General features: G+C 40.3%; 2 protein-coding genes across 3 annotated transcripts in view; one reads left to right on the top strand and one right to left on the bottom strand.

The window, feature by feature from the left end:
• Positions 1–17920, bottom strand: part of LOC119737535 (unconventional myosin-Ie-like) — a 56859-nt gene extending 38939 nt beyond the window's left edge. For both annotated transcript variants that reach the window (XM_038211969.1, XM_038211978.1), the window contains exons 1-4: positions 17495–17920; positions 6427–6552; positions 4097–4186; positions 1697–1791 (exon numbers count right to left, since the gene is read on the bottom strand). In XM_038211969.1, coding sequence (XP_038067897.1) covers positions 1697–1791; positions 4097–4186; positions 6427–6552; positions 17495–17497 — 314 coding nt within the window. In that variant the 5' untranslated portion in view covers positions 17498–17920. The remainder of the gene's footprint in view (positions 1–1696; positions 1792–4096; positions 4187–6426; positions 6553–17494) is intronic.
• Positions 17921–18234: 314 nt separating this feature from the next.
• On the top strand, positions 18235–26842 carry LOC119737526 (protein ENL-like). Its single transcript, XM_038211957.1, has 5 exons — positions 18235–18418; positions 20648–20825; positions 22603–22829; positions 24201–24395; positions 24898–26842. Exons 1-5 carry the CDS (start codon positions 18407–18409, stop codon positions 26350–26352), a joined length of 2067 nt encoding a protein of 688 aa, XP_038067885.1. The 5' UTR covers positions 18235–18406; the 3' UTR covers positions 26353–26842.
• The last annotated feature ends 479 nt before the right edge of the window (positions 26843–27321 follow it).

Here is a 27321-nt window from a genome sequence, read left to right as displayed (position 1 = left end):
CATGCATACGAGTGTGAAAGTTGCCCGTACTCTTCTTAAGTGCTAGCGCTACAGAACTGGTTTCCAACATTTCGTGAAGGGGTAGTCTGGTAAAGTGCAAGTCCATTTTCAAGTGATTTTGTATTGAAATAGAAATATATCTTACTTGTATTTAGATAAAATTAATAAGTTATCGCTTAAAATCAAGCAGAATCTGTGGGTGTGGCGTTATTAAGCCAATATTGACTGCTACATGTATAACGCATGGTGTAGTAAAACTAGCCTACATCAGTGATCCATGGAGCATTCTATTTTCACTAGGCCTTGCCTCGGGAAAAATAACATGCTTCATAGATCACCTCAGGAGGCTAGCCCAGGTGGACTCCCTTTCCTCCCTACGTTACGGAGGGAGTCCAGGATATGAAGTGCTCAAAACCGGGCGAAAAAATTTATGACCAATATTTTCAATATTTTTACCTTGTTGGAGAAGCCAATTTTTACGTCGTAGTATTCTATGTGTCCTTATCTATTGGGCCGCTGGGTTCAGGAATTCCATATGTGATGCTGACCGACCTTAATCAGGAAAATAAACTCTAAAGCAACGTTAAACTTGTACGTTGTTGTAGACTCTTTTCATCAGTTTCTCACCGCCGAGTCTAGTCGTACATGCATGACGTACGTCCGTGGCGTGCAGCGTGAACGCGCAGTGCGCACGCGCGATTTGCTTAGTAACCACTAGTCTGGTTCCCAGACCTGACAATTATTCCCGACGCTCATGTCTAAATGGAACCAGACTAAGTAACCACCCTCAAACACATGCACACTAACTTGTAAGCGCGATCGCCTATCCAATGACCGGGCATGTTGTAGCGACCGTGACCAGAAACATGTTTCGGCTTTGGTCATTGGTGGAGTGTTTTCATGACTTCGGTTGGCTGGAGTGACGTCACTGCACGTTCCCACCAAAACCAACCAAGGAGGGCGCTAGCGTGTGCGCTTTCGTACAACGCGGTACGGTGATTAGAAACTGATGAAAAGAGTCTACAAACACGTACAAGTTTAACGTTGCTTTAGAGTTTATTTTCCTGATTAACGTCGGTCAGCATCACATATGGAAATCCTGACCCCCCCGGACCAATAGATAAGGACACATAGAGTATGTAGGCGTGAAATAAGCTTCTATAACGAGGTAAAACATAACAAAACTCTGGTCAAAATTTTGGGTGGTCTTATGTGGAGAATTCTCATCCTGGACGTCAGTCGTAATGCAATGAAGACTTCGTCCAACCTGGGCTACTCAGGAGGCTAGTTTTACTACATCACTCAAAGCAGTTATTTGTATACTAGCTCTAAAAATGTTTAGTTTCTGGTTTTTCGAGGGGGGGGGGGGGAACATGCTGAAAGGTAGTCTTCATGCTGTAAGGTAGTCAAGATATTTTTTCCGGGTGGGGGCTAAAGACCATCTTATCATTGGGGGTTCATATCAGACGATCTTGGTCATAATTGAACACTAGGTGACGCTCTTCGTTGCGACAAATCTGCCAACAAACTCGTGCTTTTGTCAACAGGATGACAATTGTATCGCAAACAACCCAAAACAACTACCCCCTCCACCCTTTAGTGACGCCTATGGAAACACCTATTTTTATTTTGGGGGTGGGGGGGGAGCCCTAGATATGCCACTGATCATGAATATGGAAATAATTTGACACCTCACCTGATAATCACGCACTGGTTTTCGTACTCTATTAACATGTTACGATACATGTTATCCGTCAAGGCGTAGATATGTGGAGGGTTCTCGTATGAAGCCTAGAACAAACACAACACCAAAAAAATTGACAATTTTTACATCTTGAGAAATATCAATCGCCCAGTTTCCAAATTTTCATCCCTAAACTTGCAGCCCGATATCATACATGGGAATTTTCACTGAACTGTTCATGCAAGCATCAATTTCTTGGATGACATTAAAATTAATCAATAGCTTCATTCGATTTCGGCCCCTATTTTACACATGAAGTTTTCAAAATCAACTCACGGCTTTTATTTTTTTTCAATGATAAGGGAACAGTGAAATTTAGGGGAATACCCTAGTTTAACTGTTTTATCGCTACATTTATATATGTCTAGATCTGAAATGCAAATTTAAAGGGACATTATGTCCTGGAGTGCAACCAATTGGGCTACAAAACGCATTTTAAACAAAATTATGTTTATTGGAAATAGCATTATAAGGATCCACACAACCATCCTTTAAAAACTGGGCGTTTTTGTATTTATATTCCTGAGAGAACCAGTCGAGAACAAATTTTGGGGGTCAAAATTTTGACTCTCAAAAATCGAGCTGCTGAGTGCTAGTTGTGAATCCCAGAGTTGTAACAAGTCACTGATTTTTGTGACTCAAGTCGAGTCGAGTCATTTTAAAGCAGTGACTCAAGTCGAGTCGAGTCATTTTAAAGAAGCGACACGAGTCGAGTCGAGTCATTAGGTCAAGAAGGTCGAGTCGAGTGGAGACAAGGTCATTTGCTCGTAGCTGCTGAGTGCTACATGTAGTTGTGAATCCCAGAGTTGCAACAAGTCACTGATTTTTGTGACTCAAGTCCAGTCGAGTCATTTTAAAGCAGTGACTCGAGTCGAGTCGAGTCATTTGAAAGAAGTGACACGAGTCGAGTCGAGTCGAGTCGAGTCATTAGGTCAAGAAGGTCGAGTCGAGTCATTAGGTCAAGAAGGTCGAGTCGAGTCATTAGGTCAAAAAGGTCGAGTCGAGTCGAGTCATTAGGTCAAAAAGGTCGAGTTGAGTCGAGTCATTAGGTCAAAAAGGTCGAGTCGAGTCGAGTCATTAGGTCAAAAAGGTCGAGTCGAGTCGAGTCACTTGAGGTCATATGCTTGTAGTGTCTAGAGTCGAGTCAAGTCAGTTACCCAGTCGAGTCGAGTCACCAAAAATTGTGACTCGAATCGGACTCGAGTCGAGTCATTGACTCAAGTCATTACAACTCTGGTGCATCCTGCCGCACACTGGTTTGCATTCTGCAGACGTGCGAGCAACAACATTTGTGTATTAGTGCTGTGTGTATTACACTGTATGTGACAAACACACAACACAGCTCGAAATACGTATGCCACAAAATGTCCACCGTGTCCGATGTAAACCAGTTATTTTGGTCTTTTCTCAAGAACGGTAAGACATTAGGTTAATTTCCTTTCAATCAGACCTTTAAAATAGGATAAGTAAACAATCCAAAACATAAGATTTTCGGGGAATCAGGCCTTGATGCCCCTTTAAGCTTTGTACATGTAATTTGAGCATGATAACAGGAAGAATATAATCGGATTGGATCTAGGTTTCGTGTTGAGAACTTGGAAAGTCTGGCCGCAAATACAAATCACAGTTGCTATTTTGTTTCCTTGAACTACTGTTGTTACGTGTAACTAATGCCTACTTTCTGTTTGCAATCGGATATGGCAGGATTTCTGGGGTTTTCCCAATTCACTTTCTTTTTTAACCATGTTAACCCTAGCCCAAACGTTCGCTCGTACCCCCCGCCCTGCAAACAGGACGCTGGGATACTCTGATGAATTCATGCTCTGATTGGTTGGATTTTATGTCACAAGTGACCTGCGCGTCATCAAGGTCATGACTCTGCAAGGTTTGAAACGGCCGTTAAGACTGATTCATTACTCTTGTATTCCAGTTTAGAGATGTTTTTTTCTCGTTGAAAAGCGTAATAATGTAGGAAATTCTGTAAAACTTATCTGTGTTGTAAATTTACAATTCCCGTCACTCGCTCAGGCTCTGTTTCGAATCACGAACGGTCGGATTGCATTATGCGACGCTCAAAATTTTGTCCACATGGTCCGCAATGAAACAGAAATCACATCCGGTATAGAATGTGCGCAATTCTATGGGAAGTTTTCGGATAGCGTTTTGGCACATTGTCTAACTACGGTCTTGAACAGCTGCAGCCAGATGCTTTATACATAGGTCATAGGCCACTTCCTTCACAAGATTCTGTGAAGCTCATCAGAGTATCCCAGCGTACTGTTTGCAGGGCGGGGGGTACGAGCGAAGCCCAAACGTTGACTGAAGAAAACAACAAAATGTTTGCTTGTTTACCGCTCCCTGATACATGTCCAGCTCCTTGTCAGTGAAGTATGGCATCTGCTTAAAGGGGTTGATGGAGATTAGTACGGGGCCGATGTACGTCTGGACGATTGTATACGGTTCAGGAAAAGTTATTTAAAATAGACTCTCCGCACATTTTAAGAGTGAGTAGGGGCCCGTGTGGTTTAGCGGTGGAGCACAGGATTCATGATCGTGAGATTGTGGGTTCGAGCCCCGCCCACGTATGTTTCAGCCGCCCATTTAGTCTGCGCGCATGCGCACTCAAAATATAAAATACTGATAATCAGCAAACATGGATGCCTGCAGTCGCAGTTTGACCCACTGAAGTATCAGTCAACATCACGCTCCAAGTACTTTGATAAAGTTTTCTTTCCACGTGGACAGGAATTTAAGGCAATCAAAGTCACTTTTGCAAACCTTAGCGCAAAAAACAGAGAGTATTTGATGCATTTTTTTTTGTTTTTCCGTGTCGTGTAGTACGAAAGTATTGGGTCACAAATTCAAAACAGGCGACAGTTTAGGGGATAATTTTTCAGTTTTGCCGAGTAATTGTAAACTTGTCTTCACTGAAAAATGGAAAAGGATGCCACGGAAAGTGCGATGCATAAATATCATTTAAGTCGGAAACCGTTTCAATGAGAGAAGTAAGGTCTCACGTTATACGTTTTTTTTCGTTGAATGTAACGTTAGTGTGCACGTACCTGTACACAGACCCTGGAATCTGGCCCGTAAACATGGCTAGCCACGGGCCACGCGCCGCGGTGCTCCGTTTGAAATCTTTCGACGCGTTGGAAATGTATGGAAACGACGCAGAGGAAACCATTGCGCATGCCTGAGAAGACGAACTAAATGCACGCATGGTCTATGGGGCTGAAACATAAGTGCGCCGTGGCCATGCGTATTGACGCCTCTTTGTTGATTATCAGACGACTATTTACTGTGCGCTGAATAAATACATAAAACAGTCACCGAGTTGTGCTAAATGTTTACTGGCGCAGTCCTGTCTTGGCAGCTGTGGTTTGTGTGCCCTTGGGCAAGGCACTTTGTCATGCTTCTCTCCACCCAGGAGTAAATTGGTACCTGTGAGGGCAGAGATGGTTATTGTGGTTAATTTTAGCCGCTTTGCGCCGTAGCATTGAGCTGTATACTCCCCAGGGAGCTGAGATTGTCTTTGGAGTGTTTCATTGGCCTAATGAGCAGGGTAATAATGATGTAGTGCCTTGAACACCAACACTCATAGATAAATACGCTTTATAAATTTATCTCCTTCACTTTTCTTAACCACTTCACACCAGGATTATTTTTGCCTAAAATTTTGATTTTGGCAAAAGGCAAAATTTTCCAGCCAACTTCTGATATACAGCCAAACGCCACAAATACTGATTCTCAAGAGTCATTTCAACAGTATTTGTATGATATTTCTTGCCGAGACCTCATACATGTCTGTTTCAATACTCCAGAGGGTACACTGGAGCATAAATTGTACAACAATAGGCCGTGCACTACGGCCAATTCAAGATCAACACACAGTCCGCCTCCACAGACTTCGTAGATTTTGTGTGGGTGTGTATAAAAGGCACGAGGGGCTAACGTGTTTGAACGGCACTCTGAGGCGAGTCGAGGCAATCTTGACGTTTTAACCCGTCAGCCATGCCTGTGTATAAAAACAGCCAGTGCGTGTTAACACGGCCTTTGACGCAAACTGGTTAAAGCTATAGTCCATCATTTGCAGCTATCCGAAAAGTAGCTGGCGTAATTCTTGTTGAAAAACATACTTGGTTGAGAGATAGTAAGAGGACTAAACTCCCTGTGAAATTATTCTTTCTGGCAAGCTGTCATTTTGAAGTAATCAACGAAAGAAGGCTTTTCCAACGGTGCTTCTTAAGACGCACCGTAGGAACATTTGAATTAGTAGTTCGTTTTGTTATTCAGCGAAGCGCGCGCAAGCATTGGCACGACGCACACGCACCCCCGGTTGCTGTAATTCATCGGATCAGTGCGCGACATCGCGTTGCTGCAATCGGCTCAGCGAGAACGTGCCTCGGACGCTGAATTCAGGCACAATTCAAAACATGATTCAGCAACTTTTGATTTGAAATTGAGATCCTAGAATGCTATTTTTCTCGGAATATACAGCTGAAGCCGAGCTGAAACTTAATAGTTGTTCAGTACCCTTCATTAGATTTTGAACACTTTTGTTGCTTCAAATGAACAAAATGCACAAATTACAAATGATGGACTATATCTTTAATAGATTTTACACCAAGTGGGTATCAGCCTTGTATTCAGCGACTTTTATAAAAAAAAAAATGAAAGGATACATAAATCCAGTCGTCCATGAAACGTTTCTTGAGGTTTTCAACGATGGAGGATTCCTGTATCTTGGTCAGTAAGACCATGTCCTCCACCCCGCTCTGCTTCTTGGTGTTGCTCTGCCAATGGTACGTCTGAAGAAATCAAAACAGAATGAAATTTTTTCAATTTTAGCAGCGTCAACATTTTATTACAGCATGCTTGTACGCACATGATGGGTTAATTTGGTAAACAGAAAAGTTTGCCAAATTGGAAATTGTTTTTGATAATAATTAAATTCATTAACCCTCCTATGCAAACATACGTTCTGTGCCAAGTAGTCCTTTCAGTCAAAATCAGTCAAGTGACATATGATCTGACTGCTGGGCCCAATTTTACGGCGCTGCTTAGCACACGATTTTTGCTAACAGAGCCTCCGTCTATTTCATGGAGACCATAAGCATAAGCACAGCAAAAGGCACGCTTACTTCAGAGGAAAAATTTGCTTAACTCAGTGACGTAACAATAGAAATTTCAATGCACGCGCGACCGTTAGCACACACACGCCGTAAAATAGTGCTTCAGGTTAGCAAATTTTTTCTGCTAGATGCTGAACACAACTTTTGTGCTAACTGTTAAGCAGCACCGTGAAATTGGGCCCTGGTGACTAGCCTTTGTTAAAAGTATAGCAGGGGAGGTGGAAGTGGATTTTGACTGTCTGTGCTTCTTAAACGGTGCTTCTTAAGATGCACCGTAGGAAATTCAAGTTAGTAGTTCGTTTCGTTATTCGGTGAAGCGCGCCCCAGCATTTGCACGACGCACACGCGCGCGCGGTTGCTATAATTCGTCGGATCAGTGCGCGACATCGCGTAGCTACAATCGGCTCAGTGAGAACGTGTCTCGGACGCTGAATTCAGGCCCAATTCAAAACATGATTCAGCAACTTTTGATTTGAAATTGAGATCCTAGAATGCTGTTTTTTCTCGGAATACAGCTGAAGCTGAGCTGAAAGTTCATCAGGTTAGTTGTTCAGCACCCATCTTTAGATTTTGAGCACTTTTGTTGCTTCAAACGAACAAAATGCACAAATTACAAATGATGGACTTTACCTTTAAAAACAAAAAAAGGAGGGGGCGGGTAAAAAGGAAGTTGGCGTGTATGAGAAACTGGTTTATTTTTACATGGTCTAAGATCTTATTTTAATTATTCAACAAATCACGATACATGCACATGTGCATGTATATTGGCAAATTTAGGGTAAGAAAACTGAACTATTTTTTACTAGGGTGTGCTGTGTGTCATGTATGTGTGTAGTGTTACATGTAGCTTTCAATTGTCCAGGAAATAAGGAAGTATAAAAAACCTGAACTTGCCAAAATTCCATTGCGCATTCAATAACATGTATCTGAACATCATGCACACGTACATGTATGCTACACTACTGGCCAGCTCTGCACAATACCCAATAAATAACATTTGTCATAATTTTGATGGAAATTCCAACGTTGTGTTGTTCCACAACAATGGATGGAGGCAATGCGTTTGTGCGGAGGAGGAAACTGCACGTATTTATTCAACCGAGCAACGATCGTCTGCTTTGGAAAATTTGTCGATACCTGGAAGTGTACAACTTCCAATGTCAAAGGAAATACAAACATTTGCTTTTGCTGTATTTTTCAGACAAGGATGGATTGGGGGGTTAGTATATGTACATGTAGGCATACATGTACATGTACATGTAGCAAATATTGTTACATTGACATGTTTGAAGTTTTGAGTTTGAAGATTCTGGAAAAACCAAGAAAAACAATCGTGTTTTTGTAGAGTCTGGTTCCTTGACCCCACTTCAGATGAAACAGAGCAATTTACAGACATCGGGCAATTGTAAGGAAAGGAACCTGTCTAGCTGGCTTTTACCCGTTTATAGGCGTAAAAGTTGTGGTTCACACCTTGCGTGTATACAAAAGTGCAACTTTTTTACCAGTAGCATGTCATACATTGCATAATTTCGTACACATTATCACTGTTTTGGGCCAAACAAAGAGTATGGCTGGATTGCTAAGGAATTTCTGCACTGATCAGTCATAATTTGAGCAAGATGTGCCCAGTAGTTTTTGAGTTAGTCAAAAATTATTAAGGGGGACTTTCTTTTTTGGTCGAGTGTAGTACGGTAGTAAATGTCTCTGGTAAACAGAGAAATTTGAAAGTCTAACCCTGCTTTCCCTGCATTTGTTTTGGATAATTTATTCATTTTTCAGGATTTATTGATTTCCTTATTGCTTAAGGGGGAAAAAAGCTGTACAATAAAAGTGGTGTTATGAATTTATGAAAATGATATTTAGACACAGATGGTCAAATGTGTTACATACACGATTTCTTTTACACAATTAGAAATTGAATGCGTTTCATTGATTTATTTCTGTTTCATCCCGGCAACTCACGTTCAGAGAACCTCCAACGGCCTAGAAATAAATCAATTATCCCGTTTAATGAACATTTGTTCGTTTCACTATTCACTCTGCTGGCTTAGTTTTAACAGCTTTCAAATAACATCTTTAAAAATGAAACTGAAGCTCGGCACCTAAAATGAAACCAAGAGTTTAAGCTCTAGTTTGCAAATTTATTTATACTTCCAGCATACACAAATTATGTAAATCGCCATAAAAAAGGACTTTCCAAAGATTTCAAAGATATCGGTATAAAGAAGTGCAGCACACACAGCTAAATTGATTGATATTATTTACATGTAAATGTACATGTATAGCTTTTGTTTTGGTGGCTTTTTTGTTGTTCAAGCTTGTATTGTACAGACAAGGTGGGTACTATTTTGCTTTTTTGTGTCCTCATTATACATTGGTGTCCTCCATAATTTGCCTTGGTGCAATTTCCCCATTCCTTGGTGCTCCTTGGTACAAAAATTTGAGGAGGGGCGGGAATAGAGGGGGCTGTTGTAGCTTCCGTGTTAATTTGAAGAAAAAAAAGGTTGACGCGCATGATTAAAATCGATAAGCGCGCTGACCAGAGACCGAGTATTTTTATTTTTTGGTCTAACATACTAATCCTCCAAATACATTTATTTATGAAAATTGCAGCAAAAGCAAATGTTGTACATTCCCTTTAAATGCCTAAATCCAAGGGCGGATCCAAAACCAAAGGTTTAGGGGGGGGGGCAAGTAGTCTATGATGTACATGTAATAGACCCTGGCCCTGGCAAAGCTGGCCATAATTAAAGGGACACTGCGTCCTTGAACAGCCCAATTGGGCTACAAAACGCACTTTGAATGAAATGATGTTCATCGGGAAGAATATATAAAAGTAGGATAAACATCCACACAACTATCCTTTAAAAACTGGGCGTTTTTGTGTTATTCCTGTATTATGCATGCGAGACCAACCTTTAGGGTCCACTTTTGCGACTCCAAAAAGTTGAGCTGTTAATCCGGCAGTACTGCTTGGCTTACTGTCTTGAATCCATCAAAATCCCCCCAACTTTTTTCAATATGGAGGTATCCTGAATCCGCCGAAATTCTCCAAAACAGGGGTATTGATTTTGCTGAATTCAGGGTGGTTAGTGTTAAAGAGGTTGTGGAATGCTCGAAAACATTTCCGTCATTTTTTGGGTATATGTAGCCTAAGGTGTGATGAAATAAAAACGACTTTTGTTTCTGTCATGAAATGAGTACAAAGGATACTTTTGAGAGCTATTTTTCAGGTCCTGTTTCGACCCGAACGTGCAATTTGTGTAAAAGTCGTCGTTGCGGGCAGCAAACAAAACACAGTAAATCGTGACGTAATAAACAGGACTCGTTTATGCTACTCTGCATTGGGAGTCCTGTTTATTACGTCACGATTTACAATGTACTATGTTTTGTTTGCTGCCCGCAACGACGACTTCTACACAAATTGCACGCTCGGGTCGAAACAGGCATGACAGGACTTGAAAAACAGCTCTCAAAAGTACCTTTTGTACTCATTTTATGACAGAAACAATAGTCGTTTTTATTTCATCACACCTTAGGCTACATATACCCGAAGAATGACGGAAATGTCTTCGAGCATTCTACAACCTCTTTAAAGCATGCTATGTAACTATTTTCTATGCTACTTTCTGTTGTCATATTAATTTCAACTTCCTCCCAACTAAAAAAAACCCATTGCTTTCCCTGGGTTAACAGTGCGTCTGAACTCACAAAAAATAAATATTATTTTAATGTCTTCTTCTTTTTTTTGTAAATATTTTGACATCTGAACTGTTCAGAGTTCAGATAACCGAACTTCCATTCTTTTGAATACACAAGTTCACTTGAACAACATGTACTTTTATTGAAAAGGCTATTTTCGTCAGAATGACTAAGAAAGTTTGGTTAAGCTTTATGCACGGTTGCTAACGGCTGTTCATTCCTAAAATAACTTTGCAAAATACGGTCAGGGAAACTAAGGAAATGGAGTTTAATTAACGGTAATAAAGTTTAGATTGAGGATTACAAAATGATAATAATCCCCACTCTGGTTACAGTAAAATATCAATTTAAATAAGTCTGAAGAAAAAAATTATTTCGGGGAAGGCCCCCACCTCTTCAACTACATGTAAATGTACAAATGTATTCTGAGTAATAACTGATGAATTTATACATTTTCAGAATGTGAAAAAGTTGGATATGGGGCACTCTATAAATTTGAGGTCCACTTATATTTTTCCTGTCCCTGTTACATCTGACATCTTTGACTTTGTAATTCTGATGCTATCTCCTACTGTTTGAACAGTCACAGACAGTCAATATTTCCATCCACTTCCCCTGCCATGCCTTTTATACAGGCTAGTCACCAACAGTCAGATCATATTTCAAGCAAGCACTCTGACTAGTCAAATTCAGTCCACAGACAAAAGCAGGCAAGTGGTAGGCACAGCTGGCTTATCGATCACCTACAGTCAAAGCATAGCTGTAGCAAGTTACATAAACAGTCACAGCCAGTCAATCCTGCATTGTGTAGGCTGGGAGCTCTTAACTGTTGAAAACAGTCACTTGATTGATTTTGACTAAACGGACAACTTGGCACAGAATGTATGTTTGCATCTACGGTAGGAGGGTTTAATTAATTAATTAATGCAGTTGTCCTGCAAGAGTGTTTACGAATAGCACACTACCTATAATATGTATACGTACATGTACCGGTACATGTATCCAACAAATAAACAACAACCATTTGAAGTCATTCTTAATGATACTTGACTGGCAAATTACCAAAGTACCAAGGTAACAGGGACAGGAAAAAATGTCACACTTTGGACTCTTAATTCATAGAATGGTCAAGTATACAAAACCACCTTTTATTTATTTTTAAGATTAGCATGGAGATTTCTATTGTTGCAGGTATACAAGTAACTGAGTAAAAAGTTGCCAAAATACAAAATTGTAGGCCTATGTTCCTAAGACAAACTCACTTCATGGACCCTTTAAAGGGCATATATACGTACATCATTTGCTTTTGCTGTAATTTTGAGAAATGGATGGAATTGGGGGATTGGAAATATATAGCAAATATAATTACACTGACTTTTTTGAGGTTTTGGGTTCGAAAATGCTATAAAAACCAAGAAAAACAATCATTTTCCTGTAGTCTGGTTCCCTGACTCCATATAAGAAGAAACAGAGTAGTTTACATACATTGGGGAATTGTAAGGTCCCGAACCAGTCTAGCTGGCTTGTACCCGTTCATAGGTGTGGAATCGATTGCAAACAAGTGCGATAGTCAATTGGGGCCAGTATTTAAAAAAACCCAGTTTTTTCCAACGCTGGTCGGCTGACCAGCGTTGGAAATTGATACAAAAATACCACTTTTCTTGAAAATGACAGTATACCAGGTGCCATGATTTTACAGGATGCTTTACACTGTCATTCACTAACAGCCCAGCAAGGTATTTCAAAATGATTTGGTAGTTTTATTTTTTGATGTTTACAATTGTTGTAGTTTCCCTTTAATGCATTTTGTACATGTAAGACTAGGAATAAGGGTCACTTGAATAATTATATCCCATTGAGTACCACGTACAAAGCATTGGGCTTGTCATGATTTGGTCTGTTTCTCGTTTCATTTGAGCTATTGTTTCATTTCCTTCCTTCGTGCTGCACCCACAGAGATAAAGTTGTGCAAGCAGAAATCCTCAGGAAGTGCTAGACTCTACACCTGTTTCAATGGCAAAGTGCATTCTCATTTTCTGATAGCCCCCCCCCCCATAAAAACAATGCTTACATGTACATGTATGCCCAACTTTATCTATGATCACACATACATGTATAACATTGAAGAAATACTATTAAAGAAAGAAATGACTGTTTTCTGCTTGTTTGTTAAAGGGAATGTACAACATTTGCTTTTGCAGCAATTTTCAGAAATAAATGGGTTTGGAGGAGGATTAGTATGTTTTAGCAAATATTATTACACTGATTTGTTCCACGTTTTGGGTTCGTAGATGCTGGAAAAATCAAGTAAACCAATCATATTCTTGTAGTCTGGTTCCCTGACCCCACTTAAGATAAAACGGAGCAATTTATAGACTTTGGGGAATTGTAAGATGAGAGAATCAGTCTAGCAGGCTTGTAGTCTTCACAGGTGTGTAATCAATTGCAAAGAAAATGCAGACAAACTAAATATGAAAAATTAGGAGCACTTTTTGAAAAAAGGCCACTTTTTCCAACGCTGGTCGGCCGACCAGCGTTGGAAAAATACAGTTTTTCTTGAAAATGTCAGCACACCAGGAGCCACAACTTTACAGGATGCTTTAGACTGCCATTCCCTAACAATCCAGTAAGACATTTTGTGATAATTTGATCAGTTCGTTTTTTGATGTTTGCAAACGTTGTATCTTCCCTTTTAACATTGTATAATTTTCAACAAGACAATTTGACACTTAAAAAAATCATGCAGAGGAATATGACTAAATTAAACTCTCATTACAAATGTAACATAAATTAAGGAAATAAATGTGTGAGTGCGAGGGGGGGGGGGGCGCAGTACAAACTAGGGGGGTCAGTTTCGGGTCAGTTTGCCTGCTTAGTTTATTTTTTATAGGGTGGTGTTATATATTACAGGGACAAAGGAAAACACAAAGCATTGTCCTCGGGAGTACAGTAAAACAAGAGTGCGTGTTCATCTACATGTCAACCATTTTTGTGAATGGTTTGGAAAGTTACATACTTTCTCCAGACATTTTGACCACAAATGTGTTTTTGTGTGTTTGACAGAAAGCTTGGACCATGCGTGGTAAAAGAATAGGACACAGAGGTTCAATCAGATCAACAAATTTTACCTTTTACACATTGTTACAAACCATGAAATTATGTTGATTCCATTGTATTTTATATGAGTGTGTCATAAATTTGTATTCTACAACACAACTTCACAAAAGGCAAAACTGGACAGTGGACCAGTCTGAAAAGGATAAGGCCTTGAAAAGAGCGAGACTATGCGGACATGTGCACAAAAGAAGATACAAAACAATCAATGGCCATTCTTGGGAATCACTCAACGATCAACATAACAAAAAGTGCTGTCCACAGCCCACTATTCAAGGCGACAAAACAATGTTCAGGACAACACTTCAAGGCCATTTTCTATATTGTCAGTACATGCACATGGAGAAATAAACAGGGCCATCTTCAAACCAAAACTTTTTGACTGTCAAGTAAAAAAATGAGTTATTTACAAAATAAATCAACTTTGATATAAATCAGTTTCGTATTTTTGGTTATCAAATATATCAATCAGCAAATTTGTATCTTTACCAGTTGTTTAGACCTACTGTCATAAGTGATAGTCATAATTTTTTTAACCCTAATCCCCTAGGCCCTTTTTGCTAGGAGCCATCCTCAATCCTCCAAAATCCTCCAAAATCCTCCAAAATTGGGCACTAAATGTTCAGATGAAGAATACCCAGCGTTTCAATCCTTCAAAATCGTCAGACAGTCCTGCCTCTCAAAATGCATTCATCCTCAATCCTCCAAAATCCTGCTCCTCTTAAAACACCATTCATACTCAAGCCTCCAAAATCCTCATGTGCTTCAAACACCATTCATCCTCAATCCTCCAAAATCCTCATGTGCTTCAAACACCATTCATCCTCAATCCTCCAAAATCCTCATTCGACACCATTCATCCTCAATCCTCCAAAATCCTCTTGTGCTTCAAACACCATTCATCCTCAATCCTCCAAAATCCTCTTGTGCTTCAAAAACCATTCATCCTCAATCCTCCAGAATCCTCTTGTGCTTCAAACACCATTTATCCTCAATCCTCCAAAATCCTCTTGTGCTTCAAACACCATTCATCCTCAATCCTCCAAAATCCTCTTGTGCTTCAATCACCATTCATCCTCAATCCTCCAAAATCCTCTTGTGCTTCAACACCATTCATCCTCAATCCTCCAGAATCCTCATGTGCTTCAACACCATTCATCCTCAATCCTCCAAAATTTTCCAGAACTGCCAGGAGATTTTTGGAGGATTGAGGTGGGTTAGGGTTTTATTTTTGATAATTATTAGTTTTGACAGTCATAATTATTTTCAGAATTGTACTTTTATATCAGTAAAAAATTAAAATCAACAAATAAATAAAAGTTAGTGTTTTTAAAAAGACAGTCATAATTATTTTCAGAATTGTACTTAAATTACATCAGTAAACAAGTCAGGTGTGTTTACAAACACAAATGCCCCGCAACCGTGACTGTTTCCATGACATAACACCACTCTAACATCAACTTACATGTACCTTGGTCAAATGGAACGTTCACTGACAGCATTAGTGTCTTCTGTAGGTTTTATATGAATTAATCCCTAATCCCTATCATCTCAGAATAAATACAAGATTTCTATTGTTTTAGCCACTGTGACCTTGACCCTTGACCTTTTGACCCCCAATGCGATAGGCTTCTTAGGATTGCCAAGGACAATCCACAAACCAAATTTGAAATTCATATGTAAAGTATTTCTCAAGTTATCGCGCTGACAAAATTTCTATTGTTTCAGCCGCTGTGACCTTGACCCTTGACCTTTTGGCCCCAAATGCAAAATGCTTCTTAGAATTGCCAAGGACAATCCACAAACCAAATTTGAAGTTCATATGTAAAGTATTTCTCAAGTTATCGCGCTGACAAAATTTCTATTGTTTCAGCCACTGTGACCTTGACCCTTGACCTTTCGGCCCCAAATGCAAAAGGCTTCTTAGGATTACCAAGGACAATCCACAAACCAAATTTGAAGTTCATATGTAAAGTATTTCTCAAGTTATCGCGCTGACAAAATTTCTATTGTTTCAGCCACTGTGACCTTGACCCTTGACCTTTTGGCCCCCAATGCAAAAGGCTTCTTAGAATTGCCAAGGACAATCCACAAACCAAATTTGAAGTTAATATGTAAAGTATTTCTCAAGTTATCGCGCTGACAAAATTTCTATTGTTTCAGCCACTGTGACCTTGACCCTTGACCTTTCGGCCCCAAATGCAAAAGGCTTCTTAGGATTACCAAGGACAATCCACAAACCAAATTTGAAGTTCATATGTAAAGTATTTCTCAAGTTATCGCGCTGACAAGATTTGTCCGGACACACACACCCACCCACCCACCCACCCACGGAAGGACAAGGCGGAAACAGTATGCCCCTTCGGCTTCGCCGCGGGGCATAAAAATTAAAATCAACAAATAAATAAAAGTTAGTGTTTTTATCATAATTTAAATTTATCATTATCATACACTCTCCTTTATAGTTTGAAATTCTCTTTTAAAGATTGAGTTTCAAAATTAATATCAATGAACATCATCATATATTTTTATAGGTGGGCGTTGCCATCAGAGAGTTGTTTACATTGGCTTGACTAGCTCTATGCACATAGCAACCGATGAAAACTGGTCATGTTGGTGTGTAAATGAAATTCATTTGAATAGATTTTTTCATCGGATGACAATGACATCCATCATAGTAATGACATCAGCCAGCCCCACCTATCATCATCGATATAATTATTCTTTAAAATCACAGTTTAGCCCCATAAATGTGGCCAATTTACTGGACTACCTCCGTAAATAAAGGCCGCACTTCCATCATGTACAAAAACATGTAGAAGTCACTTTGTCAAATTTTGATTTTCATATTTAGTCTTAGTTTGTAATTTATTTTTGCTTCAGAAGCATATACTCACCCTCTAAAAAGTCTTTATAGGCTAATCATAAAGTGCTGCCTTTTTCAGATGTCTACTTTTTGTGAAATTTCATGTTGAAATTTTGATACGCAAACGTGTGCAAACGAATCTGGAGATCTGAAAAAGGCAGCACTTTCTGATTAGCTGTAAAAAGGGTGACTATGCTTCTAAAGCAAAAATAAATTTCAAACTAAGCCTAAATGTGAAAATCAAAATTTGACAGAGTTCTACATGTTTTTGTAAACGAAGTGGCTATTGTTACGGCAGCCGTTGTTTAGCGCCCTCTACGATTCTTTTTTGATACGCACGCAGGTATATAATTATTTGTTTCCCCACATTTTAGCAAGCAGTGCGGCAGCTCAGTCGATAAAGGGTAGGATTTTGAACCGCGAGGTTGCGGGTTCGCGTCTCAGTTTTGCACTCGAATTTTTTTCTTTTTCTATTAAACCTGAGGCTTTGGAGGATTTTTTTATAAGGGAAATAAAGTCCGAATTTTATAACGTTCCAATTCACTTTTTTCCTTTTAATTTTATATATTCTTCTCATGTTTTTATAAAAGTTGCAGTAGGCCTACTACCGTAACAATAGAAAATGGGAAATGCTGCCGTAACGATAGCCACTGCGTTTTGTAAATGTCCAAGTGTGGCCTTTATTTACAGACATGACGGTAGTCCAGCTGTCCAGTAAATTGGCCACATTTATGGGGCTAGTCCATGACATCAGCCAGCCCCACCTATCATTATCACTATGTATGTTGCATTGTTGGAAGTTCCAACAATGCAACACCAACATGTTCAAGCGTCAACCAATTTTGTACAGTGTCATTGACATTGAGGTCAACATAATTCAGAAATAATTAAGCTCAAATATCACAAGGGAAACTGTATCAAGTTACTAATACTCACCATCTTGTCTATTGGGGATTGATGTCTTTTCCAGATCAACGAAAAGTCTCAATTACAAACCAACCGGGCCTTGTCAATCACTCCAATATTAACATTCTCACTCGCACGGGGATTCACTCGCAGTCGCACTCCCACTCCCAGTGCAGTCAGCAAATTTAACCCGATCCATGCAGTACTTCCGGGATCATGTTGGAAATTTGGAGCCACAATTCTACTTCCCTCGATCTCCAAATTCTTCTTTCAAATGGAGCTACGATTTCACAACACGCAACAGATTCTTATATTCCTCGGTTTTATCATGTCATAGCTGATTAGATGAGGAACAAATGGACGAATTAGTCGGCAAAAAATCTGGACACAAGTTGAGTCATCCGCCCGCGCCGCTCATCGCTCAGATGTGTTCATGGTTCATGCGTTATAATACAAACAGTCTGGCTCTCAACCCCGGTCTTACAATTCGAGATTCGCTTCAAATAATTAAGAAATTAATGACAGTCGTTTGGATACCATACAAGACGTATATTCCGTATATTCTTTACGACTGTTTTATGTCGCAATATTTTGATGCACTTATCAATGAAAATTATAATGTAATTCATTAATATTTGACCTATTTTTCCCATTCGAAGTGCTTCTTATTTAATTAACACAAAAACTATTTAGAAAGCATGGTTGGACGACAAATATAAAAGTGTATATTTCAGAGTTTTTGACGTATTTCTGACGACCACTCAAACTCAATAAAATTTGACATAAATTTAGTGTGGATGCATTGTGGGAATTTCTCATATCTGTCGCCATTTTGACGCTTGAGTGATGTTTTCTACGGCAAGATGACAGCGTTCCGCTTCAGATATTGTAGTTTTTGAAAGGGCAGCGTTGTTTTGTATAGAGGCGTTTGCAGCCAGCACGATGAGCACACAGGTAAAGGGGAAAAGAATTGGGAATTCGACCTTTAAAATTGAATATTTGGAACGATTGCTATTTTTATTTTGTGATGAATGCAAAACGTGCTGACGCTAGGCTAAACTTTTTTTTTTGTAAACACTAAAAGTAAAACAGTATTTTTTCAGACGTTACAATGTTCTGGTAGGCCAATCGCTGTTTAACAGAATAGGCCTCCAATAACATGAATAATAGTTCAAATGTACAGAAATATTGGCGATCGTGTAGTGTAGGGCCTGGTTCCTATAAAAAAGGGAACAAAATCCACTTAAATTTATTGGGCCTACCAAACTAGTTGGCAACATTCTCAATAAACAGGTAGGGCCTATGTCATAGATAAAGGGCAGGGTTTTGATTTTTTGAGGGAAATTTGGGGGTAAAATGACGATGACAGCGCGGCAACAACACGCGACCCGAAAATAAATATGGCGATCACGGCGCGATGTACTGTGAGCACGCATGGCGCGCTGAATCGCAAGGCACAAACTGCGCAGGAAAATCATGATTTCTTCCCCAAGAATCTGTTCAAAACTGCAAAACGGATGGCATTAGAATTGAGAAAAGTCTGCTTTCGATTGTAAAGATGATTTTTGAGCAATACAAAACATTTTTTTACTCTAATTTGATCAAAACAAAACAGGGGCCCTACACTTCACTATCGCCAAAGTATCAGTAAGACAGTATATTCATGATTATATCGGGTGACTTCTAAACACGCTAATTCAGTAATTAATCCCTCGTGCCTTTTGTTAGGGAGTACAGCATTTGGATTTTTTCATACAACCCTTGAAAATTTGGTGTCACTGGAAAGAGAATCACACGACAAAATCAAGAACGTTTGAATCTTTTTCATACTACGAGCTTACGTTTTGGAGATGTAACAATTTAAATGGCAAAATCCAATGATAACATTCTGTAATTTTTAGTGTCAAAATTATTATTTAACACCTCTAAATTTTCCCACAAAATTCCAAACTTATCAAACTGTTTAGTGGTTATGGTGGTTAGGAATCCTTAAAAAATAAACAATAGGCCTAGTTTGATTTTTGAATCAGCTTTTTATCTCTCATTACCAAAAAGTTATGATTTTTTTCCCTTTAAGGGAATATACAAATTTGCAAACATCGAAAAATAAAACTACCAAGTTTTTACGAAATACCTTACTAGGATGTTGGTAAATGACAGTCTCAAGCATCTTGTAAAATTATGGCACCTGGTGTGAAGTCATTTTCAAGAAAATGGTAGTTTTGTATACGTTTCCAGCGGTGGTCGGCCGACCAGCGTTGGAAAAACCTAACTATTTTTCAACTACTGCTCCAAATTTACCATTTTTTCAGTTCAAATTTTGTTTGCTATTGGTTACATGTTCATGAACGGGTGCAGGCCAGCTAAGACTGGTTCCCTTGCCTTACAATTTTCCATCATCTATAGATTGATCCATTGTATCTTTTGTGGAGTCAGGGAACCAGACTACTTGAACATTTTTGTTTTTCTTGGTTTTTCCAACCTTTTCGAACACAAAACTTCAAAAATGTCAGTGTAACAATATTTGATCTATTATACTAACCCCTCAAATAGTTCATTTCCGAAAATTACAGCAAAAGCCAATGATGTACATTCCCTTTAACACCGCACGATTGAACAACAAGTCCGAGCCCTTTGCCTTTTGCGAAAATCGAACTTTGCGGCAAAATAATCCCGGGGTGAAGTGGTTTGCAAGTAATTTTTCTGCGCTTGAGGCCTTGTAGGTTTGAGAGAAAAGACGATACACACCGCTCCACTTCATAAAATAGGATTGCTAAGGCCAAAAAAAAAAGTATCCGGTTTCTGGTATGCGCGTGCGTCGCCGTAGCCATGCGCGTCGGCAAAATGAAAAAGTTTTTTTTTCAATGTATGATGTCTCAAAACCGCCAAACTCACTGGTTTGACTGGAATCCTGCTGCTGCACAATTTTAACGTGTTTTTAGATGGGGTTATGATCGAGAATAAGCTGTATGTGGCCTCTCTGGACTCCCATATATTTGCACTAAGTTTAGTCGGGCACCATTTCCAGTCATCAGCTGACATTTGAAGCAAAAAAATCAGGTAAAAAAAAAAAAAGCCGTGTCGCTGCACCACTTTTTGGGCAAGCTCCATACCAGAAACCGGAGACCCTTTTTTTTTGGCCTAATGCTTCATAACGTCCATTTTTCCCATTCCGTCACACAGAGCGTTCAGGTCAAGTTGGAGCTTGGCCACCGAGCCAACATTCGTGACAAACCCACGCCTCAGGGATTCACTCATGACTGGATGGTGTTTGTCCGGGGGCCAGAGGGCAGCAACATCCACCATTTTGTGGATAAGGTCGTCTTTCAGCTGCACGAGAGCTTCCCAAAGCCCAGAAGAGGTATAAAAAATGACCCTGATTCTTAGGCCGAGTAGAAAAATAAATAGTTTCTGGTCCGGTCATCACAAGTCCATCACAAGTCAATCACAAGTCAATCACAAGTCATCACAAGTCAATCACAAGTCAATCACAAGACATCAAAAGTCAATCTCAAGTCATCACAAGTCAATCACAAGACATCAAAAGTCCATCACAAGTCAATCACAAGACATCAAAAGTCAATCACAAGTCATCACAAGTCAATCACAAGTCAATCACAAGTCAATCACAAGACATCAAAAGTCAATCACAAGTCATCACAAGTCATCACAAGTCAATCACAAGTCAATCACAAGTCATCACAAGTCATCACAAGTCAATCACAAGTCAATCACAAGTCAATCACAAGACATCAAAAGTCAGTCACAAGTCATCACAAGCTATCGCAAGTCATGGCAAATCAGTCACAGTCATACGTCATCACAAGTCATCATTAGTCAATCACAAGGCATCAATTGCAAATCGTCACAGGTCATTACAAGTCGATCACAAATCAGTCACAAATCATAAGTCATCACAAGTCAAGCCAAGCCTAATCTATCCAACATTGTTCAAGAACCATTTGTGGCATTTTTACTTTCACTGTTTACGTAAATCTTTTTCCGACAACTTGTCCCAAGAGCAAGAGGGCAGATTTTCCAAATTGGTAGATGAATTCTTCCATTTTCTCGACTCTTTCGCTGATGCTAAATTGAGTCCAAAGGAGTCATAACCCTTTCTACGATTATACATGTAGTTACAGTCTTGTTGGAAACAAATTTAAAAGACATATAATTGACAATATATTTGCAGAACGTATTGCAAATGTATGAATTTTAGAAAAAAAGGAGGCGGGCGGGAAAAAGGAAGTGGGTGGAGATGAGAAACTGGTTTATTGTTTTACTTGGCCTAAAGAGTAATCAGGTCATCACAAGTCAATCACAAGTCAATCACAAGTCAATCACAAGTCATCACAGTCGATCACAAGTCAATCATAAATCAATCACAAGTCATCACAAGTCATCACAAGTCATCACAAGTCAATCATAAGTCAATCACAAGTCATTACAAGTCAATCATAAGTCATCACAAGTCCATCACAAGTCATCACAAGTCAATCATAAGTCATCACAAGTCAATCACAAGTCATCACAAGTCAATCATAAGTCAATCACAAGTCATCCCAAGTCAATCACAAGTCATCACAAGTCATCGCAAGTCATCACAAGTCCATCACAAGTCATCACAAGTCAATCACAAGTCAATCACAAGTCAATCACAAGTCGATCACAAGTCGATCACAAGTCATCAAAAGTCAATCACAAGTCCATCACAAGTCCATCACAAGTCATCGCAAGTCAATCACAAATCAATCACAAGTCAATCACAAGTCATCACAAAGCATCATAAGTCGATCACAAATCATTCCAAGGTCGACAACTAGTCAATCGGAAGTCATCACATGTCATCACAAGTTACCACAAGACAATTACAACATCGAATGTCAATCACAAGTCATCAAAATTAATGTCAATCACAAGTCATCAAAATTAATGTCAATCACAAGTCATTATGAGTTATCAAAAGTCAATCCCGAGTTATCACGAGCAAATCATTAGCAAATCACTAGCAAATCACAAATCATCACAAGTCATCGCAAATCAACCATTCAGAATCAGAACCATTTGTAGCATTTTCCCCATCTCTATTTTCACAAACCTATTTCCTACAACTGTTTTATGTATCGTTCCTTCCCCAGTCGTCAAAGAGCCACCGTATGAAGTTGCTGAATCGGGCTACGCAGGCTTCCTAATGACCATCGAGGTTCACTTCCGATCCAAGGAAGAACCCAAGAAGGTCATCTTGAACTACGACCTCTTCTTGAACACGGAGCAGCAACCTCCGGTCAACCACATCCGATGCGAGAAGCTGACCTTCCACAATCCGACCGAGGACTTCCGCAGGAAACTGCTCAAAGCCGGAGGGGTAAGAATCAGTACCACAACCCAAAACCCTCATGGGGATTAAGCCTCGAAACCCTGCGAAACGCATCAACAAGATGTCATGCTTGTTGAAAGGAGAAGCCTGCTTAGTCTAACAAGATCCCATAGTGTTTAAAATCTTACGGCCAAACGGCCCCTGAGTCTGCGGTCACCAACTGCAGCACGATACAACAGCGGCATTGTTCGTTTGATCTAGCTCTCAATACCTCAGAATTTGTCCATGGCCCACTGAACAGTGTTGCATCGTGTACATACATGTAGGGCTGTGCGTATGAAATGGGTACCCGAGTATCCGCCCGTTGACGTCATCAGGTTCCAGATTATGGGATCGGGCACCCGTAACCAACTTTACAATCACCGAGTAGTTTCTCGCATAATGAACAAGAAAGGTTTTGAATTTTTTTTTTTTTGGTAGGGATTTTTCCAAATGAAAACCAGGCTACAGGGAAAACAAAACGTGTTTCACGTTTATGACGCGCGTGAAAAAGTTGCACTTTACACCATAAAGCTCACTGTACACACTTGTAACTTACTGTATTGACGCATCGATGCGGTAGTATTATCGTGCAGACCTTTATGAACAATCTCAACAGCAACTTATGAGATTTATGAGATTTTTTGGTAGGGATTTTTCCAAATGAAAACCAGGCTACAGGGAAAACAAAACGTGTTTCACGTTTATGACGCGCGTGAAAAAGTTGCACTTTACACCATAAAGCTCACTGTACACACTTGTAACTTGCTGTATTGACGCACCGATGCGGTAGTATTATCGTGCGGACCTTTATGAACAATCTCAACAGCAACTTATGAGATTTGAAATCGGTGTTGAGTTTGGTCGGTTTTTTTCGTTCAGGAATCCGGTCTCCGAACTACCCGTAAATGCACACCCCTAATCGTGTAGGGTTGTGATGTAAACCTTCCCAATTCCTGCAAAATCATCTTTGCAAAATGAAGGATTTTGCAGGATTGAGGCTAAATGGCAAAAAATGTGTGGCCGATTTTAGAGGATGCACTGTGTCAAGGTTTTGGGCCGGACCTTGTGTTGTTTATGCTCAGCCAAGCATAAATTTAGGCCTAGATTATACTTGAAATCCCCGCACTTCTCCAGGATGTCACTGGCTCTGCCTCAACATATTGACAGTGATTGCTGGAGGATCTTGCAGGATTGAGGCAGTGGTCACCCCTCCAAGGACCACATTCCAGAAATAACGGAGAATTTTGCAGGATTGAGGCTGTATGCAATTTTTTAACATGGAGGCTATTGGGGGATTCTGCGGGATTAAGGTTGCATCCCAGCCAAAAAATGCCTAGGGATTTAGGGTTAATTTTACACACATTCTATTATCATCAGGTCGGCGTGTTGCCTACCGACCCCGGCATTCCTACCTCTCCTACGACGCCGCCCAATTTCCCGGTGTCAGAGGGCGGGATTGGAGGCAAGCCCCTTCCACCTTCATTCAGCGACTCGTCCCTGTATGCCAAGGGCAAGCCCCAAGCCGCCGCACCCAGTCTTCAGGTCAACAAAAAGAAGACACAAGCAGCCAAGGTCAGAACGGAATTCAATCTTTTCCAAAACATCTGCCATTCCGAAAACAGGGGGAGTGGGTGGGTATTAGATAATCGATTTTACATTTTTTAGATAATTTAACATAAAGTGCACGCACTTATTTTTGCTTCGATACCAAATTGAGTCAAAGTCACAAATGAATTTTCAGACGTTTTTGGAGTTAGTAATTTATTTTGGCATCTGTAATTGGGGTGACGTCAAACATGGATTTTCAGATACAAAAATTTGGGGTGTACTGTTGTTTTGGCGTCTAAACTAAATCGGGGTGAGGTTGCACTGAATTTGAAAGCGTCTACAGTTGCAATAAACAAAACACGAGGCCAAATTTCTTCAATCTCAATGGAGGCTGTTCTTTTGTTAATTTAATCAGCTTAGGCCCAAGGCATCCTTAAGACACTCTTGAGGTTAAAATAAGCTTGCTTTTTGTAAGAAGATGTGACCCATGTTGTAACTTTTTGCAATTTCCGTCTGATTTCACCAGGATGGCAGTAAAACTTCGTCCAAGCCTGTGAAGGATCACAAGGAGGTTAAAACTGCCTCTAAGGAGCCCAAGACATCATCAAAGGAGCCCAAAACGGGCTCCAAGGAACCTAAAACAAGCTTCAAGGAGCCCAAACCTGGTCCAAAAGAGCCCAAAACAGGCTCCAAAGAACCCAAAACAGGCTCCAAAGAACCCAAGTCCAGTAGCGGGAAGGATTCTAAGGTTGGAAGTAAAGATAGCAAGACTCCTGTGAAGGATACCAAGTCTGGCTCTAAGGAGCCCAAGTCGGGCTCCAAAGAATCCAAAACTAGCCCCAAACCACCCCCTAAAGATTCCACTAAGACTAAACCCAGTGCCAAGCGGCCTTCCTCTACCTCACCAGCTCCTGCCCCAACATCTCAGGACTCTGCCAAGAAACGGAAACGGAAGGACTCAAGCGACAGAGGTCCGCATGAAAAGAGCTCCTTGGCTAAGCCTTCTCCTGCAGAAAAGAGCTCTTCAGGAGATAAAGCCAAACAGAAAGAGAAACCTAGTAAACCAAAAACTGCAAAGCCAGCTATGAGCCGGGGCGATGCTGGACTTTTTACTCCTGAAATCTGTATCTCAAGGAAGCCGTCGAAGATGGCACCTGAACCTCCTAAGGAGCTACCTCCGTTTGAGGATGAGCTGAGTACGGGAGAAGGCGGGGAGGCGCACAGCCCTAGCTCCAGCATCAGCTTCTCTTCCTTACCAAGAGGAGGTGGGGGAGTCTTAAACACCCTCATGGCAGAACTCGGAGACGAGAACGATGATGATGACGATGATCAAGACATCGGTCTGCCATACAGGAAGACTCCATCTCCGATCCCACCGCTGCCACCACTCAGCAATCACTCCACCTCATCCAATGAACAAGGCTACGGGAACTTTCCCTCAGTGACACCTGCTGCTTCAGACAAAACTAAGAGCACCTCAAAATCAAGCAGTAGTAAAAAGAACAGCACCAGCAACGGCTCAAAGAAAAACAGCTACAGTAGCAAAGGCGAACGGAAGCAAAAGGGCAGCGACTCAAAGCAAAAGAGCACAGACGCTAAACAGAAAACTCCAGAAGCCAAACCAAAGAGCTCTGATGGGAAGCAAAGGAGCTCCGAGAACAAATCCAAAGCGGTGGACACTAAGCCCAAACATGCTGACAAAAAATCGAGTGATTCCAAACCGGCCAAAACCAACGAAGGAAAACTCAAACATGCAGATTCAAAACTCTCCAAGGGGAACCAGAGTTACCTCAACGACTTGGTTCTCTTACACCAGAAACTCAGCCACTTGCAAAACCGGGACCAGTTGCAGAGAGTAGTAGACCTAATCGAGGAAACTGGACTCTTTAACATAACGGATGCAACGTTTGACTTTGACCTCTGCTCCCTGGATCAAACAACGTTGCGGAAGCTACAGGAATGTGTGTCACTGTTTGCGTAGTGCAGGTCAGCTTGATGGCTCTAGCTCTCCCATCCCACTTCTGCCACCATTTATTAGTCTCCTCTCAAGTCGTTAATGCCTTTATACAGGCAAGTGCCATTGTTAATTACAGGGTAAGTGTTCAATAGCAGTCAGTGGCAGGCTGTTTTTTTTTTCTTCAAAAATGGAAACCTGTGAAGGTCACACAAATACTGTTGGTTTAAGAAACAGCTCGCTTAAGCTCAAGAGGTTTAAAAAAAAAAATCAACAATCTTTGTTGAGTGTTGACGGGTTTCAGATGTTTTGCCAAAATGTTTGCCATTTCATATGTTCAACTCGGACAGTTTCTCACAAAATCTGCAAATATCCTTTTTTGTGCCATAAAACTGGACTGTTTCAAACATCGTGGGAAAAGAAATGGGTCGAACCTTGTCCCAAGACACATCTTGGGGATGTTTGTTTAAAATTCAGAATAATAATAATGATCATAATAGCGGTTCTTATATAGCGCCTTTAACTAAGATCAAAGCGCTTTACATTATTATTACCCCAGATCATTGGGCCAATTAAACATTCCAAATACCATCTCAGCTCCCTGGGGAGTATACAGCTCGATGCAGCCTGTTTGGCGCAAGGAAGCTAATTCAATCACAATAACCATCTCTGCCCTCACAGGTACCCATTTACTCCTGGGTGGGAGAAGCAATAAGTGACAAAAGTTCTTTTTACAAGAAGTATGGAGGTACATGTATTAAACAGTTCAGAGAGACTCAGTTGATGCGGACAAGTGACAATTTATGTGTGTACAGGTAACGACATATTTGTTTTAAAGTTGTGTTACATAAAAGTTAAGAAATGTGTTATGGATCTACAGGATTCGGAAATATGTCAAAAAGTAAACTCAACGCAAAAAAAAAACAAGTCAAACTTGAAAGCAAGAATATTTTTATACCAACTTTTGATGGGAAATATTGTCCTGAGTGTGAAAGA

The sequence above is a fragment of the Patiria miniata genome, unplaced genomic scaffold (genome assembly GCF_015706575.1).
Source record: "Patiria miniata isolate m_02_andy unplaced genomic scaffold, ASM1570657v1 HiC_scaffold_10, whole genome shotgun sequence".
NCBI lineage: Eukaryota > Metazoa > Echinodermata > Asteroidea > Valvatida > Asterinidae > Patiria > Patiria miniata.
Note: the sequence above shows the minus strand (reverse complement) of the source record. Positions and strands in the feature narration are given on the sequence as shown.

Bases quoted from the DNA above. Each gene is read 5' to 3' on its own strand.
- LOC119737526 (XM_038211957.1), top strand. The intron at 20,826-22,602 runs GTATAAAAAATG...TTCCTTCCCCAG, and splicing joins CTTCCCAAAGCCCAGAAGAG to TCGTCAAAGAGCCACCGTAT. The intron at 24,396-24,897 runs GTCAGAACGGAA...TGATTTCACCAG, and splicing joins AGAAGACACAAGCAGCCAAG to GATGGCAGTAAAACTTCGTC.